This window comes from Oryx dammah, unplaced genomic scaffold (assembly GCF_014754425.2).
Source record: "Oryx dammah isolate SB20612 unplaced genomic scaffold, SCBI_Odam_1.1 HiC_scaffold_7, whole genome shotgun sequence".
NCBI classification, from domain to species: Eukaryota; Metazoa; Chordata; class Mammalia; order Artiodactyla; family Bovidae; genus Oryx; species Oryx dammah.
In genome coordinates, this window is record NW_024070191.1 from 14,448,269 (window position 1) to 14,468,128 (window position 19,860).

The 19,860-nt window shown below is 43.9% G+C and overlaps 1 protein-coding gene across 4 annotated transcripts in view; it reads left to right on the top strand.

Moving 5' to 3' along the window:
* The window catches only part of SNX25 (sorting nexin 25), a 90,117-nt gene continuing 70,257 nt past the window's right edge, over window positions 1-19,860 (top strand). For 2 of the 4 annotated variants that reach the window (XM_040243062.1, XM_040243063.1), the window contains exon 1: window positions 298-601. Coding sequence is in view for 1 of the 4 variants with exons in the window: in XM_040243064.1 (XP_040098998.1) it covers window positions 242-601 (360 nt within the window). In the remaining 3 variants the exon portion in view is untranslated. Of the gene's footprint in view, window positions 602-19,860 lie in introns of all 4 variants that reach the window. The other 2 variants (XM_040243064.1, XR_005721489.1) reach the window with 2 other exon arrangements.

Below are 19,860 nucleotides of genomic sequence, written 5' to 3' on the forward strand. Positions count from 1 at the left end.
CGGTCCCGCTACCTGGGGCGCGCCCGGCCGGGCAGCTGCGGGTCCGGCGCCGGCCGGCGGCGTCTGTGAGAGCCGTTCCGTCGGGCGGGGGCCGCCGACGAGGGCATGAGCGCGGACTCCTGCCTCCGGCGCGGCGGGAGCGGGGAGGGAAGGAGGCGCCGCGCAGAGGCCACGGTCCGGGGCAGCGCCGGGGGAGAGCGGGGCGGGAGATGTGCCTGTCCTTAGCGGCCCAGCAAGCAGCATGCACCCCGATCCCTCCGACAGCGGCGGCGCCAGCCTCGCGGGCGCCCCGGGCGAGCGGCGGCCGGAGCCCCGGGGGGACGCGGCGGCCCCGGGGGCGCCCGGCGGCGGGAGTCGGTGGGTGGCGGCGGCCGCCCTCGCCGCCGTGTGCGCCTCCTGCCTGCTGGCCGGCTGGTGGCCGGCGGCGGCGGGAGGCGCGGGGCCGGGCACGGTCCTGCTCAGGCTCAGCCTGTACCTGGGCTGCGCCGCGGCCGCCTTCCTGTTGGGGACCGTGTTCTCCCTGGTCTGCCGGAGCCCGCGAGCCCCGCCGCCCGACTTCGCCGCCGCCTGGAGACGGCTGGCCGCACGCCGCCGGCCGGAGGTGAGTACTGGGTGCCCGCCCGCGGCCTCACCCGGCCCGCCCGCTCCGGGAGGGCCGGGGGTCGCGGCGGGCTGGTCCTCTCGGGGAAGCGGGGGCTGGGCTGGGCCGGGCCGGCCGGGCGGGGAGATAGATGCTCGCGTCCTCTCGTCCCCCGCGTGGGGCGGGCCGAGATGCACGCTAGCAGGTGATGTACTTAGTTGCTCGACTCCATCCTCAGTCCCAGGCTCGGGAGCTGAATAATCCTTCCAGATCTTGGCTGTGGCCCTGCCGCTGGGGAGCGGGGCGGCCGCTGTACGCAGGCGCTGCGCCTGGGGCCGGTCATCACGCTGGGTTCTGGTAACCGTTCCCCGTGGGAGGTAACTTTTATGCCCTTGTACAGACCGGGAAACTTGGCGCAGAGGGGCTGACTTGGCTTAGGTCCCCTGCCCGGTATACCTCATGCCGAAAGCCCGGGTACGCTTTTTTTTTTTTTTTATAATCATGCTGTCCTGTCCTCCGCCGTGTGGATAAGTATCGCAGTTTCAGTGATTTAGGAAACGGATGCCCAAAATCACTGTAGTTTGCATCGAAAGGAACGTTATCATCAGTGGGGTGGGAGGATCTAGTGGAGAACCGTGGTTAAGGAATTCAGGAAAAGACAGTGTTTTAAATGAGCTCTCCGCTTCCGTAGTGCCAAACTGCTGTTTTTTCTCTACCTCCCAGCAGCTTCACTTTCACAACCCTTGAAAAGAGACTCGGTTCTGTCGTAGCCTGTCTTACCGCTTGACTGAATTCTACTGTCATTAACCTGAAATTGCTCACTCTGTAGTAAGAGAAGTGGCTGTGGCTCAACTTCGTAAAAATATTTTGTTAGAAGCATTATTACTCCCTGGGTTTTGTGTTTGTTTGTAATACGACCTGCTGCTTCTTTTTTTAAGTCTCACCCTCTTCGCCAAAAGGATCCTTTCCTCAGTGTGTCAGTTCAGAAAGCAGAGCTGAAATAATGGGTAAAGAGGTGTAGGTAAAGGGGCGCCCATCCCCACTAAGTTAAGCAGCTGTTCAGTATGTTGAGGAAAAGGAACTTCAGTTTTCGTAAATAGCCCCAAACTAGCTGTGTTTATTTCTCTTAAAAGCCTTCACCCAGCTATTATATCTGATTTAGCAAGAGTTGGTGAGGAGGTGTATTTTTCCTCTTGCTTTTTCCCTACAATGATAAAAGACCCCAGAATTTTACTGTTGATGTGTGAATGACGTTACAATTCTTTAGAGTATTTTAAGATGTTTTAATCTATTCCATGTGTATTTAATCGTATTTATTGAGTCTTTCAGAAACTCGGTATTATTTTGGAAGCTGGGGATGAATCAACAAGACAAACAAAAGCCCTGCTTTCTGGAGATTATATACTTATGGGGGAATCAGGCATTAAACAAAGAAATGCGTTAGTTTTGGATAGTGATAAATGCTTAAATGCTTATGAAACCAAAAATAATTAAGAGTTAAGTGATTAAGAGTGCCTGGTGTGTGGGGGCAGGAAGTTTAGATGGGTGGGGTCAGAGTCTAAGCCTCAGTATTGTCACTCCTCTGTCCTGGAAGCCTCACGGGTGGTTTACCTCCCTTTTTCCAGGAAAATACATTCCCCCAAAGCTCCCAGCTCACTTGTACCTCTGATAAAACTTAGGTTATCATCCAGAAAGATGCTTTAGTAGAGGAAGCAGAGAAAATACTACATTAGAGGTGACAGAAAAGGAAGTAGCTTCTGTGATCTCTCATGTATACTACCTGAAAATTTCAGGCAGCGGAAGAGGTATAAGTGTACATTAAGGACAGGCGATTATTGGTCATTCTTTTTGAATTCAGATTCCTACAGCATTAAGTAGGAAAATAAGTACATTTGGAGGTTTACTTTCTGTTACCTAGAATTAAAGTGTATGCACATATGCTATTCATATGTCTGTGCCTGCTCAGTTGTGTTCACCACTGTGCAACCCCATGAACTGTAGCCTGCCAGGCTTCTCTGTCCATAGGATTTCCCAGGCAAGAATACTGGGGTGGGTGGCCATGCCCTCCTACAGGGGACCTTCCCCACCCAGGGATCAAGCCCGTGTCTAAAATTATTTATATATATTTACAGTACCAGTGCAGTTTACTCAAGCCTTTCATTGTGCTGTATTTCCAATAACTTATGCTTAAGGTTTTTTAAAAAATGCTCCTTATGAATGGAAGCATAAGCATGTGGTGTAGTGTAAAATATCTGTCAGTTCTGTGGGGGTAGGAGCTGGACCACACGGGTCATCTAACATATGTGGAGGGGGAGGCTGTTTTGTAGTGAACCAAATGGTGTCTCTTAAGATACAGTGACTACTTTACTACAGAAATTGTGATTCAGCATTAAGAAAAGAATCCTCATTTGTTCTTGGATATTTCAGGTTCTTCTAGTATCTGCTGAGCGTGTCAGACACTTGGATCTATCCTATCTGTCCATCCTTTTTTTTTCCCCCTTCTTGACTTTCTTCTCTAGAGGGAAAAAAATGCATATACTATTGAAAGTAGGCAACCAGAGAAGACTAAACTAGAAGGGAGAAGGCATTTTCATATCTAGATGTGTTCAAATGCTCCTGCAAGCTTTATAAGGTAGCTGTTGGCTGTCATAACTCTTTGTGGTTGAGATCCTTGACTGATATCTTTTATTATCCCTTGTACCTTGCAGGAGCTCCAAAAAGTGTTTGCTGATGATGAAAAAAATTAGGTCAGTTTGTGGTCACTAACAGAGGGCTTTCCCCCTTCAGTTAACCTAGTGTTTATTGAGCATCACTTATGTGCAAGGAATTTTATTTTACTTGGCTGGTAATCATTACTGATTAAAGTAGTAAAACTGATTTTTCAACTCGGGTGGAAAGAACATCCAGTTGTATATTCAGGTGGCAAAAAAAAAAAAAAAAAGCTTTGTGTAAGGTCAGGAAGCTTGACGGTGAAGTCTTGACATTTGCTTTCTGGGCCCCACTTTAGAAAAACTTGAACTTTGTTGCAAGCCAGTTGGCTGGAGCTGTGATGCTCTGGGGTTGGCCTGCTTCTGGGGCAACAGTTGTTAGCCCTGCTTTGCTGAGTAGGCTGCCCTAGAGTGGTGCTTCTTAGTCCAAGGTTGTAGTTTGGTGTTGTGCCAGACCTGTCAACTCACGTGGACCAAAGGCCTCAGATTCACTGGCTGCGGTTACCTGACCCTAGCACATGATCTTCCCAAAGCAACAGCAAGAAAAACATGGGAATAATGAATCAATAGTTTAGAAACCTTACTTTCGTTACTAGACCAGTGGTACAAAGTGTATCTTCATATAATGGAAAAAAGAAAAATAATTTCTTACATTTTGGTGATAAAAATAAGGAATAACTTTTTAAGATGTCAGTTATTCACATAGTTTATGGATTTTTCTCTTTTACATGGTAATTTATTAGATGTTTCTTGATTTACACTTGATTTATGCTGCTGGTGCTGCTAAGTCACTTCAGTCATGTCCGACTCTGTGTGACCCCATAGACGGCAGCCCACCAGGCTCCCCTGTCTCGGGGATTCTCCAGGCAAGAAGCACTGGACAAATGAAGTCTAGGGGCCTGATACAAGAAAGTCCACAAAGGTGCTTAGTAGCATAATGGGAAACTAAAGTCCACTGCTATGTGAAGAAAGTATTAGTGAAAGACTTTTCCAAGTTTAGACAGAAAAGTTCAAGAAGTTCATCAAAGCTCATAAGCATTTACTGTATATCTGCTGCATATTGCTTTTCTGATCTTGGGAGATCATTTTGGCCTAGTTAGTTGCTAAATGTCAGTGCCAGGCACATAGTAGGTTCTCTATGGATGGGTTTTTGTCCCTAATGAATGGATTATTGTTTGAGATGAGAACAGACTTGAGTATCGGACTGACATTTTTAAATTTGAAATTTCAGCCACAGTTCCCTAGAGAAGGGATCATAGTCTCGCGGTGTGTAGTCGCTCAGTCTTGTCTGACTCTTTGGGACCCCATGGGCTAGCCCTCCAGTTTCCTCTGTTCATGAGATTTCCCAGGCAAGAATATCTCAAGGTAGGTGTCACTGAGAACTTTGATAGTTGCTTTGCGTTAAGTGGATGGCAGTGTTTTCAGTGTTGGGGAGGATCCAGAGATGAACAAGATGCCCTGTGTCCCTGCCTTCTCAGGCTGAGTAGATTAGATTGATAGGGAGAACTGGAGGGGAGGGCAGATGTTTATAGAGACAGTAAAAACATTCACACAGCAATCCAAGGCGCCACTTGGCTTGGGTGGGACTTCTAGAATCCCTAAATGAGTTCTTTTACTGATACAAAAGTTCTTTTGAGTAAAACAAACTCGATTTAGTTACTCAAGGGAAAAAGGAAAAGAACCAAGATGTAGGGAGACTATACACAGCCTCTTTGTGATGCTCCTTTATTATGCTAATGTGATAAACTAATCCTCAATAATTTGATAGTGGATAGTGGGGTAATGCATTTACTGTCTTCAGATTATTAGGTTGACTTTTGACCGGGGGATTTAAGTCAGGGTGGCTACTGGGAAAAATGTTTTTGAGCAAGATGGCTTTTGAAACCCCCATAAATCTAACTAGTGTAAGAATTGTTTACCTTAAATTCATCTATTCATAATTTTTTAATTTAACTTTTTTTGCAGGTTATGGATTCACATGGCTTTAATAGAAAAAAGAAAAACATATAAAAGGATATGCATTGAAAAAAAAAATCTCCCCTATAGGCAACCATTATTAACAGTTGATTGTTCTTCCAGATATGTATTATGTATATACAAGCAAATACAAATACATACTCAAAAACAATATAAACAATGATTACACATAAAAGAAAATTATTTTCTGTATCTTTATTATGAAGGAACTATTTCTTAGGGTTAGTAGACATCAGAAGTTACATATGAAGAGTGATAACTTCAAAGTAGGAAGCTACAATTCATGATTAAACCTGGAACATTAAAAAAATGGTCATCGAAACCAGCAAATGTATTCTAAGAAATGATGAACATGTATTTTTGAATTTAGCAAAGCTGTCTGAAGGAAGCATATATATGTATTTTCACAATTTGTACAAAACCAAAAGGATTTCCCTGGTGGCTCAGCTGGAAAAGAATCTGCCTGCAATGTGGGAGACCTGGGTTCAATCCCAGGGTTGGGAAGATCCCCTGGAGAAGGGAGAGTCTACTCACTCCAGTATTCTGGCTTGGAGAACTCTATGGACTATATGGGATCGGGTCGCAAAGAGACAAAACTGAGCAACTTTCACTTCACTTCGAAACAAACCCAGAAAATTGTACTTTTTCTTATTGTATCCTAAATTATTACAAGATTTTGAATATGATCCCCTGTTGTGGTTTAGTCCCTAAGTCTTGTCTCTTTGCAACCCCATGGCCTGTAGCCTGCAAGGCTCCTCTGTCCATGGGATTTCCCAGGCAGGAAAACTGGAATGGGTTTCCAGTCCTTCTCCAGGGGATCTTCCCGACCCAGGGATTGAACCTGCGTCTCCTGCTTGGCAGGCAGATTCTTTACCACTGAGCCACCTGGGAAGCACCCCTAGGAAACTGTTTTCGAGACAGAGTACATGTGCTGTTCCGGATTTGAGTTGCCGGGGAGTGTAATCAGGTGAATCCTAGGAGGCGGGGTTGTGGAGGTGGCTTGGGCGGGGTTGTGGAAGTCTGTAGCTGTGAGAGAGTAGCGCTGGGTTGTTGTCTGCTGTCAGGGCAGCTCCTCATACCTTTTGAACTCTGGAGTGTGGCATCAAAGCTGGGTTATGGACACGCTAAATGGAAAGGTGATTAGGGGATACTGGAGGAGAAGCACTAATCAGTTGCAGTGATTGCAAGTGAGGGTTAATGAAGCTTCGTGAAGGGAGGCCGGAAGCTGTGTGAATGGAGGCCGGAAGCTGTGGGAAGGGAGACCGGAAGCTGTGGGAAGGGAGACCGGAAGCTGTGGGAAGGGAGATCACAGCCAAGAGTGACTTTCATGTTTCTTTCATGTTAATGTCATGATGGGTGAAATTTCTGGTGACTTTCCTGTGAGGTTTCTTTCATGATAATTATCAGTAGTTATCATTACAGATGGGTTCAGGAATCGTCTCAAGAGCATCGTAACATTCTCTTTATATAATAAACTCAGCCACAAACTTAAGGGTCCTACTATTTCTTCACAAATGAGAAGACCAAAGTCTCCAAGCTTGATCAGCGCTGCTTGGAGCCTAAATTCTGATCATTCCGAAGAGATTTATTTCTAATTCCCTTGAATCTTAAGCCAGTTTTGTTTTGGACACATGCTACGATGTCAGCTTTTGTAATTAAGTGTTGCCTTCTTAAAGATATCTTAGGTTTCATTTCCCAACCTTATAATTTTGAGGGTAGGAAGTGCCCTACTTTTCTTAGAATGTTTGAGCCCTTGTGCAGTCAGAATAGTACACACATTTGTACCAAAAAAAGTGACTCAGCAAGTTTGGTGCTGAGGGCTTAGGTTTTAGAAAAGGAAATGTCTGTGGAAGCCTGTTAGTATTAAAATCATGACATACAAACTTGCCTTTTTTTTTTTTTTTTCTAATTGCAGCTTTGCTTTTGAAAGAAAAACTTGCAAACTTGGAGCTTGTATTTTTTACCAACTTCACTGTTAGGTGACTTTCTAAATGAGGGCTGCTTGTTTGCATGGAAGTGACCGATGACAGGGGTGGGTAGACAGCCCTTCCTGGGGACTCTGCTGGGCACCCTGGGGGTTGCGTTCAGTTAGTCATTCTTACACCCTTCTTTAGTTCTGGCGTGTGTGCTTATATAGTTTCTCCAAACACAATGGAGCTTTCCAGAAAGCCCAGTGGGTTTTGGGTTGCATTCTGGTGGGCTCCTCAGCTCGAATAATGCTTTGTGAAAATGCAGTTAGGAGGTGACGTGTGTGGGCTCTGTCCCCAGGGCTTGCCCTTGCTTATTAGTGATGCTAGGCACTGGCCAGTCCCAGTCCATTTGTCAGCCAGCCCAGGGCTTCCGTGTATGAACATGAATATGGTAACTCCAAGTAAAATGGCTCCAAGGCCAAGGGGGAAGCCAGAAAGAATTGTGCACTTTTAGAATAAGACACTGGAACTTGTTTAGGTCACTAGGATCTATTTAATAGTAAGCTTTCTGTTTTAGTGTAGACTACACCTCTTAGAAAGTTGGATGCATTTTAAACAAGTACTCATTTCTAAAATAACCTGCCTTGCTGTAGTTCGCACCCACCTTGTAGGTATGGGTGAGTTTCCGTTAATAGTAGTAACTCAGAGTGTACAGAGTTTGTTCCTGTCTGCTCACGCCGAGCTTCATCCTGCAGTCCTCTTATTTCTGCCAGCCCACAGGCAGGATTTTGCACACATGAGTGCGTTCACTTATGTTCTTCTGTACCTGGTGACTGCAGAACATTTGAGAGAAGCTCCTCTGTGTCACCAAGCCAGTCTGTGAAAAAGCATGTTTTTTCTTTGGCTCCTGCCCTCTCAGTTCCCTCAGACTGGAGATCCAGGAGGGCTTGGTCCCTTCCCCCCCCCCCCCCAGCCGAAGCCACGTTATGTGCTTTAAGGAAGTTGACAGTATAGCCTTATTTCTCTCACTGAGTATAATTAAACTCAGTTTTTAGCTGAGAGGAGCTTGTGTCTCTATTTGCATCTCCTGTGAAGATACTCCATCGCCTCTGTCTACCTCCTCTCTATCCCTGCAAAAGAGATGCCTGAGCGGCTGGGCACATCCCAGACTCAGAGTTGCCCCTGGGGTCAAGAGCTTTCTCGAGTCTCCAACCTTGAGCCACTACTCTAAAGGCCTCTCCTCATATGCAGATATAGTTGTGCAGATTGTGCCAACTCGTTTGACGTGAAATTAACATCCTAAACATTCCAGACATTGCAGTGGGTTTTTCCTGAGGTGCAGCTGTTAATCTTGTATTGTCCTTCTGATTTTCTCCCCCCCCCCACCTCACTGAACCTTTCTGAGTTTTCAACCCTTAGATAAGCACAGGAAGTTGCTTTGTTTCCTATATTTGAATTTTGATCATTCTTGAGGTCCCATTTGTGGAAGTATCTGGCTCTTAGGCAGTCTTACCCTGGGCGGCCCCCCCACCCCCAAATAACCATCTGCTCAGGCTCAGACTCACTCATTCACCTGCTTACCCTGATCTGTTCACTTGGTGCTCTCAGTGGGGCCCGAAATCAAGTCCAAGTTTCCATGTGTCCTGTGGTCGGTCCCCGTCCCTCTCCCATTGCTCCTGTCAGAGTTTGGCACCTTCTGCAAGTCCTCCATCCGGAAGCCCGAGGCCTTCCTGACATCTCCTCCTCCCTTCCCACACGCAGTCCCATCCCCCAGACCTGTCTCCTTACCTCTGGAGTATCTTACGTCCACCTACTTCTTCCCATCTCTCCTGCTTGGTCCCAGCTGTCATCGTGTGCTTCCCAGGTGACTGCAGTAGCCCCTCAGCTCATCTCTGTCTACCTCCCTGTCCCTCCTCCAATTCATTCTCTTAAAGACGCAAGCCTAGTCCCATCCCTCTTTCTCACCATGTTTAATTAAAAGCCCTCAACACTTCCCTGGTCCTCGTAGCTCTCCAGCCTGGTCTCCTATCATAATTACCTTTACTTCTCATGCTCCATCCTCAGCCATCAGAGTGCTAAGCCCACTCTGTCGATGTCGACTCTGAGTATTGCTTGCTCTGTCTCTAGCCTCCGATGCCCGCTTGCCTAATTAACTTCAGCCGTCACTTCTGCAGAGTGGCTCTCCCTGTCTTCCAACTGCATATATTCTCATAGCACCATGCACCTTTCCTTCACTGTACTCGGCTCAGTTGTAGATACCTGCACAATTCCTTGTGTCTTTCTCACTAACCCCTGAACTCCATGAAGGCAGACACTCCTCTCCGTCTCTTTAACATCTAGCATAACATCTAGCAGTAAACATTTTTTGAGTGAATGAACAGCTGGGAATCAGCAGAGCACAGGCATTCAGAGAATGGTCCTGGAGTGAGCCAGACATTTGAATTTCAATCTACTCTGCCTTGATAATGGTGGGACAATGGGCAGCTTACTTAAGATTTCTAAGCCTCAGTTTGCCAGTCTGAAACGTGGAAGTAGTAAATACCTTCAGAGGTTGTTTGGAACAATGTGGTGGTATTTGAAGATACAAATGCTGGTGTTTGTGAAAGTGCTTTGAATTAGAAGGTGTTAAAAGGTGGATTTTACACTTTTACCTTTTTTATTTATTTTTTGGCCGCATCATGCAGCTTATGGGATCTTAGTTCCGCAACTCAAGGTTGAACCCAGGACCTGGCAGCAAAAGTGCCTAGCCCTAACCACTGGACTGCCAGGGAATTACCCACTTTTACCTTTTTTTAAAAAAACCTTTAAAAATAAGATCCAGCTTCAAAAAAATTATACAAAATAAATGTATAGTTGGATGAGTGATTATAAAGATAATACTCTTGTAACTTCCTGAAGCTCCCCTATATGTCCACCCCAATGGCAGCCCCTTCCCTTCCACCTAAGTAATGCCATCTTGATTCCATAATAATCACTTCTTTGTGTGTTGTTACAGTTTTATCAGTCAAATGGGCATCTGTGGATGTTATAGTTTAGTCTTACCCATTTGAAAAAAAAAAATGTCTTCCCTGTATCCTTTCTTTTCCCTGTGGGTTATCTATTGAACCTGGAGCATTTTTTTTTAGCATCTTGTAATCTGGATTTTACTGGTTGCATATGAATGCTTCCCACGTGGCTCAGTGGTGAAGAATCTACCTGTCAAGCAGGAGACACAGCTTTGATCCCTGGGTCAAGAAGATCCCCTGGAGAAGGGAATGTCTACCCACTCCAGTATTCTTGCCCAGAGAATTTCATGGACAGAGGAGCCTGGTGGGCTACAGGCCCTGGAGTCGCAAAAGAGTCGGATGTGACTTAGCAACTAAAACAACAATATATGAATGATACAGCTCAGTTTGTTGTTTCTTCCTTTGTATGTCCTGCCTGTTGTCCAGATCAGACTTGTGTTTGACCCCTTTGGCAGGACTGTAGGTGGTATGTGAACTTTCATCAGGAGGCACATAATATCTGATTATCTTTTTTTGGTTTTATTAGTAGCTGTTGATGCCCAGTTACTTGGATCTGTTAATTTGTTAGGGGTGACAAATAGGGGTGTTTTAATTCTGTCATTTCTCTCCTTTATTGGTTTGACTTTGTTTGGAAAGAGACATTTTCCAATCATCTGCTCTTTGGTTGCACAGTGGTACAGTTCATACAAAAAAGCAGGATAAATACTAGATTCTTTCCCATCATCAGTTTTCCAAGATAATGATTGGTTCCCCCTCATCCTCTGAAGGTGGCCAGTTAGTTATGTGTTTAAAAAAATATTGTGAACTCATGAATTCGAATATATTTTATTGGTTCCAATTAGTTTGTAATTATTATTACATAGTTTCTTTTTTGAAGGCAGTCTCATCTCTGGCCAGTGGAAGTCTTTTCAAGTTGATTCCTTGGTCTTTTTGATATGACCCCACTAAGTCTGAGAGTTTTCTTGCTATCTGATATAGCAAGATAGATCAGGTCCATTTTGAGTGTTTTCTGCTTACACCTGGAACTAGCCATTTCTCCACAAAGAGCCCTGATATTTTTTTAAGTGGAAATAGTATTTCAAGAATTCATTCTGTCTCACTTTTGAGCAGCACAGCCAGACTCAGACGTAGCTATTGGGACTTCAGCTGATCATTTGTTTGTGGGGTGAGCAGCTGTCCCTGTTTGCTCAGGGCTGTCACGGTTCTCACACAGAAAACTATTCCCCGAGGGGGTGGGGGACTTAGTCCAGGTGTTAGGGAGGCTCGCTGCTGTTGGTTTGGTCTTTGTGTCTTGGCCTTCTCTATGGAGGGGTTGGAAAAAATTTGTAAGAGATCTGTCTTTTGCAAAGAATAACCACTCAGTAGTTAGATTTATATACTCTCTGTCTCCTTCAAGGCAGGTAACACTTATTTGAATAGCGCTTTGCCATTTGCTTATTATAGTCTATAAATTGACATTGATAATGGGTTCTGGAAAATGGTTTCTATGGCTGACGTTTGAGTCATTTTACTGTAACCAATGGCTCTGAGTATAGTGGACAAACACGTACACAGGAGTCATAATGTGAACGTCATAAAGTGAATGCCTTAGTAATTGCTATAACTAAACTTAATGTTTATTGCACTTACTGTATGTATGTATGCATTACCCAGTTAAATGTTTGTCTTCCATGTGAGGTAGGACCAGTTAATCTCATTTTACAAGTGGGAAAACTGAGGTTTGCCATTCTGCTGTTTAGTCGTTCAGTCATATCACTTTCTTTGACCCCATGGACTGTAGCCTGCCAGGCTCCTCTGTCCGTGAGATTTCTGAGGCAAGAATACTGGAGTAGGTTGCCATTTCTTTCTCCAGGGGATCTTCCTGACTTAGGGAACAAACCCAGATCTCCTGCTTGGCAGGTGGATTCTTTACCACTGAGGCCCTCGGGAAGGCCAAACTGAAGTTTAGAGAGGCTAAAGCATGTGCCCAGAGCAAGCGGAAGAGCTAAATTAAACCCACGTCTTTCTTATTTTGGAGCCTCTACAGTTATTTTAATTATTTAATTATTAAAGAAAGATTTTAATTATTAAAGATTAGTCTGGCCCGATTCAGGTTTAGAAAACTTGAGCATCTTTGGGATGGTTCTAGGATCTGTTTAGGAATTAGTGTCACTTTAGAGGTCTCAGAATGACGTCACAACTGCCCCTTCTGTGTTCATGACAGTCACTGCTGATCAGGTAAGGCTGCTTCTCTCCCCCGCCCCCCAGTCCGGATGAAGCCTCAGAATCCTTTTCAACATAGCATTCCAGGAGGCTACTAAGATTTTACTAGTTGGCATATAACGTGAGACCCATTTGCCATTCTGTGTGAGAACCTTGTGGAACGACAGTGAAGCCTCCAGGTTCCCACTCTGCTCTCTCTATACTGTATCAAACAGTTAGTCTTACGTTCTTTTTCTTCTGTTCTGGGAAAAATCAGAGTTCTCTAAACTGTGATCCGTAAACACTTAATTTTGGAGATGCTTTTAGTTATTATACACTGCAAAAACAGAAGAGGCAAGATGAGAGGCTTGTCGAGGGGGGTGGGTCACATCAATTTGAAGACGTAAGTTCTTGAAGCTTTTCAGTGTGTATTGCTATACTAATGTTCTGAGAAATCCAAGTAAAGGAACCCATTTAACTTTTTTTAACCCGGTGTTTTCTAAACATGACTTATACCTGTAAATCCCACCCCCCTTTTTTTTTAAACAATGAGATTTATTATCTTAAGATATGATACATTGGTTTACTCAACCAAGGTCTCAGTCGTCTCATCTATGAACATGGAGCTAAGGAGAACACCTACATCTTGGAGGTGGATGTAGGTGAGGTTGTGAAGCTTGAGTTCACCTGCAGGGGCTGCTCAGTTTCTTATATTTATTTCCTTATTCAGAATAAGCATCCATCTCTGTCTCTAACATTGTGCTCATAATTGTGTATTTTTTATTCCTAAGAAAGCCTTCAATACTGTGTAAATTCCAATCTCTGTAAAACCTGGATCCACCTCTCTCAATATCCCTAGACTTATTTTGGTTATTAAATAATTTCTTGAAGCTCTTAAAAATTTTTTAAAAAGGATACATAACCCAGAGGTAGGAAAGTCGCGGAGGAAGTCAGACTGCGTGTGGACACAACCCCTCAGGACCACTCCTCTCTGTTTCTCTTAGCTCTGCTCTCCCCATGGAGGGGCCTGGCTCTCCCTGGCTAGTGGTACAGAAAGAGGGAGGAAAGTGACCCCAGATTTGACACTGGAGACCATGTGGGTGGCGTCTGAGAGGGCAGGGTGGACACGGGGCAGAAGTGGTATTGATCCTCTTGGGTGAGGGGTGAGGGGCAGGTGAGGAAGCAGAGATGGGGTGCACGGTGCCCCCTAGCAGCCTGGCTGAGAAGGAGAGAAGGCGGCCTTCACAGGTGTGTATGTGCTGGGCGTGCTTTGGGCAGTTGTGTAGTTGAGGAGAGACTTGAGTGCAGTTTTGGGTTAAGGAGAAATCTTGCAAAGTAGAAAGGAAGAGCCTGAAGATCCCAGAGACAGGATGGTAACAGGTGAGGGGAGGGCGGACAGGGTCAGGGCGCAGGTGGAGGATTCAGGCTCGAGACTAACGGGAAGGAGGTAGAAACAGGAGCAGAGAGAGAAGCTCGTAGGCCGAGAGGCTGGCAGGGAATTGAGATGTTTCAAACTGGGTCGCCTCGACCTTCTTGGTAAGTGGGAGGCAGATTGATTGCTGATAGTGAGGAGGATGATGTGTCGGGGGTAATTTTATTGAGGTCGTAAGAGATTCCGTGAGTCTTTTGTGACTCTGTCCTAGTTGACGTAAAACGATGGCTCTACTCCAGTACCCTTGCCTGGAAAATCCCATGGACGGAGGACTGTGGTAGACTACAGTCCACGGGGTCGCAAAGAGTCAGACACGACTGAGCGACTCCACTTTCTTTCACTTTCACTCTTGTATTAAAATAAATCTTCCAAGAAATAAAACTTCCTAGCTTGTTCTCAGGGGTCATAACCTTTTGTCATCACCACCATTTAGCAGTGTTTTGCCAAATGCGTGCGGTCTAAAGACGCATACATAATTTAGGAATTCTTGCTAAAAATGCTGTGTTTCAAAAGCATGCCTTATAGTTGCTGAATTAGGATCTAGAAATCTGCATTAGAACAAAATCCCCAAGTGAGTCTTAAAAATGTGTTAATGTGTTTCCAAGTGGGGGCTGGGGGCTTCCTGAGGTCAGCAGGGTCCCAGAAGACTGGGAGCTACATCCGGTGGTCCTGTCCTGTGGACCCACACTCACCACCCATCCTCCCTGCTCAGAGGTGGAGTGGCTGCACTGAAGCTTATCTTTAACACCACGTTTCTCATAAGGAGAAGGTTTTATTCTTTGAATTTCTATATGTTTATTTTACATAGAAACGGAAGAATTTCTATGTTCTAGATCTAGGCTGGGGTAGATAATTTTTACTCTCCAGTTATAAGGGATGTGAAAGTCCGTCTCTTTGAGTAGATTCCATTGAATTGTATTTTCTTTTCTTCTTTTTTGCAGCTAGTATTTTTATGGCAGTAATCCATCTCACGCATATCTGTATCTAGTACATGTATGTTATCAAAGCTGCTGCCTGGAGCTCAGCTTTTTGCTTCAAGAGAGCTATGAAAATATTAGAAATCTCACTGAATCAAATCACCAATGTGATATTTTTCCAGCTAGATCCTGAATATTTTATCACCAGTTTTCATTTAAAAGCCAGTCAACAAATTTAATAAGAGTGGTATTATGGGTATTTGGGACAGTAATGAAGAAAAAAAAAGTGATTGCTTTCATTAAAGCATCTCTGTGAAAGCAGTTCTGTGTGACTCATCGAGTTGTTGAGCTACATGATAGCTTTGAAGCGAGGGCAACCACCCTGGCATCTTCTCCATTTCAGTTCAGTGGTTTCAGTGAGAACTCTTATGAAAATAATTTTTATAATTTACTTCACTGTGTCTGAACTTCAGAATTCTTATGACATGATCTCTTGGATTGATTGCATATTTGAGTAAATTTTCTTCCGGGACCTGGGCTGGAGGGTGAGATGTAGAAGAGAGACTAGAATAGGAAGAACACTAGAATTCCTAAGCAGAGCCTCCCACAGAGTTCAAGCTCGTCAGTTATTCGATTATGAGCTTCTGTTCCATCAGGGATAGATTAAGCCCCTTTGAGCACAGAGAATGTATTTACCTTTGTCTCTGGAACCCAACTAAGTGGCAGACTCACAGTCCTCATTGCGTGTTAGATGACTGAATGAGCTGATGGAAATGTGAAAACCTCTGATTTCCCTCATGAGCTCAAAATTACAGTGTGAGTCAGTGATAAAATGGCTGCAGAATTTTTCTTACACAAATCTTCGTAGGAATGCAAAAAGCTGCTGCCAGTCATCAGTGATCTTTCCTAAGCCAGTTTGCTTTTTCCTCCTTCTTCTCCCCCAGCCCTAGTCTCTTGTTCTGTGCTTGCCAGTTTAGACATCCTGCTGTCTGCCTGTGTCCTATCAAGTGCACATTATAATTTCAGTTTCTAAATCTGTGTCTGGTTTGAAATACACTGAAATTTCTCTTGTAATCAAGTGGAGTGTGTTTTCTCAGGAGCTTCAGATCTGAGTCCTTGACATTAGAAATGAAGCACATTTTTTTTCTTCCGACGAGCCTAATTTGTCCAGCTGAATGGAAAAACAACCCTTAGTATGTTAACCTGTCTCAAAAAATACCTCTGTTAATCAGTTAATACAGATTTTGCCTTTGGATTAATAATCATTTTTTTAGTAGATTAATAACCGAGAAACATTATGAAAGGAATTTGCTTGTGATAGTCAAATCTGAAAGTATGTTCTGTCATAACACTAATCACATGTAATATAACAATAATCATTCTTTGATTAACATCGCAAAAAATTTGGACTATGACTTTTGGCACTATAAAAATGATCTGTATTTGAGTACTGCTTTGTAAATGCAACCCACTCCAGTATCCTTGCCTAGAGAATTCCATGGACAGAGGAGCCTAGTGGGCTACAGTCCGTGGGTCTCAAAGAGTCTGACAACGATTGAGCGACTAAGTCTTACACTTTAAAAAACCCTTTCACGTACATTATCTTCTTGGGATGCATAACAATCCTTTCGTATAAATAGGACAGACATTATTTAAACTGAATCTCAGAGAAATGGACATATTCATCATAACACAGTAAGAAAATGGCAAAGAATCGACTGCAACCAACTTTTTTCTGGGTCTTAATTAAGTCTTGCCGCTGTGGCGTGATGTCACGTCATGTGCTTTTGCCCTCGTAGTAATAATGGGATTGTGCCCTTGCCTGAAGCACACTTGAGTTTCATATTTGTTCAGAGAAAAGATCTAATTGATTTCATACCCAGTCATAGGATCTGGTCTCAGGAGCTAACCTAACTGATTATCTTTCTTTATAGAAATAGAAACAGAACCTTGATTCCTACATTTGCATGCAGGCAGCATTGGCCTTTAGCCTGAACACAACAATACTTCTGATAACTGGTGTGTACCAAGCTATGGAAGGTGCTCACCATGTAATCTACCATTCATCTCTTGCCAAAGTTCATTTCAGGTGAAACCATGGTGGGGATTTATGCTTCTGGAGGACAGGTGGTTTCCTTTACTGCTCCCCGAGAGTGTCCCCGAGGGTAGAGAAGGCCTGACTTGCACCTGCCTCTTGTGGCCATTACTTGTTTTCCCATCTGGAAACACCCTGCAGTGTTGGACTTTCAAGGCATGTAGGTTACTTACTATCGGTTCAAAAGGCTGGACAGGGACTGTTCCTGTTAACCTTTGCGTAATTTGTGCTTCACAGCATCCTATACGTACCACGCCCTGTTGTTCGATCAGTTTCTCCTTAGCTGGTAGAGGACGCTCCTTAAAGATAAGAACAACATTCTCGAGGCACACGGTTGTTTGAAGTTAGAGTTCCAATCCACTGTATGGTTCATAGACACTTCCAGTATTGTTTAGATCATTTTTGGTAATACTACACTTAGGTCGATAGCATGGAAATGAATAGGTTTTTCATGGAAAATTGGAAAAACGTATTGAGGACCAATTAAATACAGAGTAATAAGAAAATAGTTAAAATGCAGTGTAAGTCATTCAAAACAAAACATTCCAAATCTTTATTACATAAAAGATGCTCAGGATAAAATACTGAGTGTGAAAAACCAGGTGCAGAAATGTGTGAATACGATGGTTGTAATTTCTTCCAAAGTATATGAAAATAAAGTACCAATAGTAATTTATAATTAATAAGACATTGCCCAGCACAGTTTCAAAGACTTCATGTGTATTAATTCAATGCTCATATCAGTCCTAAGAGGTAGGTACCGTTGTTATCTTTGTTTTACGGATGAGGCCTTTGAGGCCCTTACGGAAAAGTAAGTTGTCCACAGTTACATGGTAAGAAATGGACTCACCAACTAGGAGGAAATAGACCAAAATATCAGTAGGGAGTATCTGTGGATACTGGTGTGAAATAGGCTGATTTAATTCTTTACATTTATAGAATGTGTCCCTCTCTACTTGTGATATATTAGAACTAGCAATTTTAAAAGAAATTGAAGCCTATTGAGAACATTTGTAGGTTTGAATTTCAGAGAGTAGCTTTTCTTCTATCTAAAACAGAAATTATACTCGATTAAGAGGGCAAAAAAGACAAAAAAAAACAGTACTTTCTATCAGTACAATCTCCCTAAATGATAACCTTTCAGTATATATTGGATACAGATAAGGTGAACCAGACCTTCGTTAGTTCACAATTAAACATTATAAAGCACAATCCAAGAAACTGGTTCTGATCAAACCAGGTTTTGTTTGAACACTTGAATACTTCACCAGTGATAGAGAATGTAAAGGCCCATACACGATAGAATGTCTCCAGGAAATGGACACTTTCCTCTCTGGAAAGTACATCCTCAAAGGCAAAAATACTTCAGGAACAGTATGTTCTATTAACTTTGGTGATTTAACTTTCAATCCTTCTCTCTTGCTTTCATTTCCACAATTCTTTTCCCTTCAGAAAACCATCCAATCAGCTGTTAAAACCAACCAACCGATTAGCCTCAGTGTGTTGAAAGTTGATCCTGCTTTGAGTTTTATTAGTGACGATAGTTGTACTTTGCCACTAGGTGCCAGGCCCTCTGCTAAATGCTTTCTGCAAGCCAGCAGTTACAGACTGGACACCATCGCTGGAAGGGTTGTCACTCACGTCACGCTCTTTCCTCAGGGTCTCAGTCAAGCCCGGTGGCCTTTCCATACCTCAGTTCCTTCCTGTCTTCCTGAGAAGGGATCTGTGTGGGTCGTTTGTTTCTTTGCTTTTGATTACATGATTTTTTGAGGATGAGGCAGAATACGGTTGGTTTGAAAGGAGCAGTGGTTTTGAGAAGAACATAGCTTAAGAATGAGAATATTAGTCACAAGATCCCAGTAGACTGTCTGATGCTGCGAATACTTGGGAAGGGTGGGCCATGTTACAGCTCCGTGTGGGTAATGATGGTTGGGGTTTTGTGTTTGTTTTCCTAAGATAAATCACCATTTCAGTAGCTTTACAGGAAATTATGCCTATCACGCCATCAACTCTGTACAGTTTTTTTTCTTTGTTAAAATAAACCAAAATACATTAAAAAAATTTTTTTATTATAGAAGCATATAGTGAAGGAGAAAGATACTTGTTTATTTGAGTCGTCCAGGTAATAGGCATGAAAGGAATTAGCAGTCCTGTCTCTGCTCCCACAGGAAGCAACACAGTAAGCAGTGTCGTCCGTGTAAACAATGGAAAATGAGGTGTGTGTCTCTGGCTGGGTTCCAGGTCACCCCTGGCTGTCTCGTTGCTAATGGTATCAGGGTACCCAGCTCTCTGCTTGGATTCTCTCTCCAGATGTTGTTCCCTCAGGAGAGGGTGTCTTCACGAAGATAGTTGGACCGTATTATGGCTATAGACTAAAAGCTGACATCCAGGAGTAAACAGAAAGCTGATACGTAGGTACTCAGGACAGCATCTGTTGATAGACTTATACTCTGATGCTGAGACTCGTATATCAGAGCAAAGTCTTCAGGTTTTGCCCTGTCTTTGGAGAACGTTTTCAGAATGAGCAATTATTTGTTGAGGCTTTTCACTTTCTCTCTCCAGAGAACTCCCTGAGTGATTAAAATGACCTCAACAAGTAGGGTACAAGCTAGGTTTAAATCTTAAATTGAAGATAAGTTTCATTTATCTTAATGAAATGGAGAATAAGGTGTATCTTTTTTTTACATGGCAGGGATTCTGGTTCACCAGACGTTCACGCTCAGTTGTGTCCAACTCTTTGTGATCCCATGGACTGTAGCCTGTCAGACTCCTCCGTCCATGGGATTCTCCAGGCAAGGATACTGGAGTGAGTTGCCATGCCCTCCTCCAGAGGATCTTCCCAACCTAGGGATCGAACCCAGGTCTCCCGCATTGCAGGCGGATTCTTTACCGTCTGAGCCACCCGGGAAGCCAAGTATTGGAATACTGATGCCAGACTCCAGGCGAGGGCTGACCGCTCAGACGACACTCGAAGTCTGCAGTTCTGGATGGAGTGGTGAAGCCTCCTGTCACTTACACTCTGTGGCAGAGGGCTGAGGACAGCACGCACGTGTTT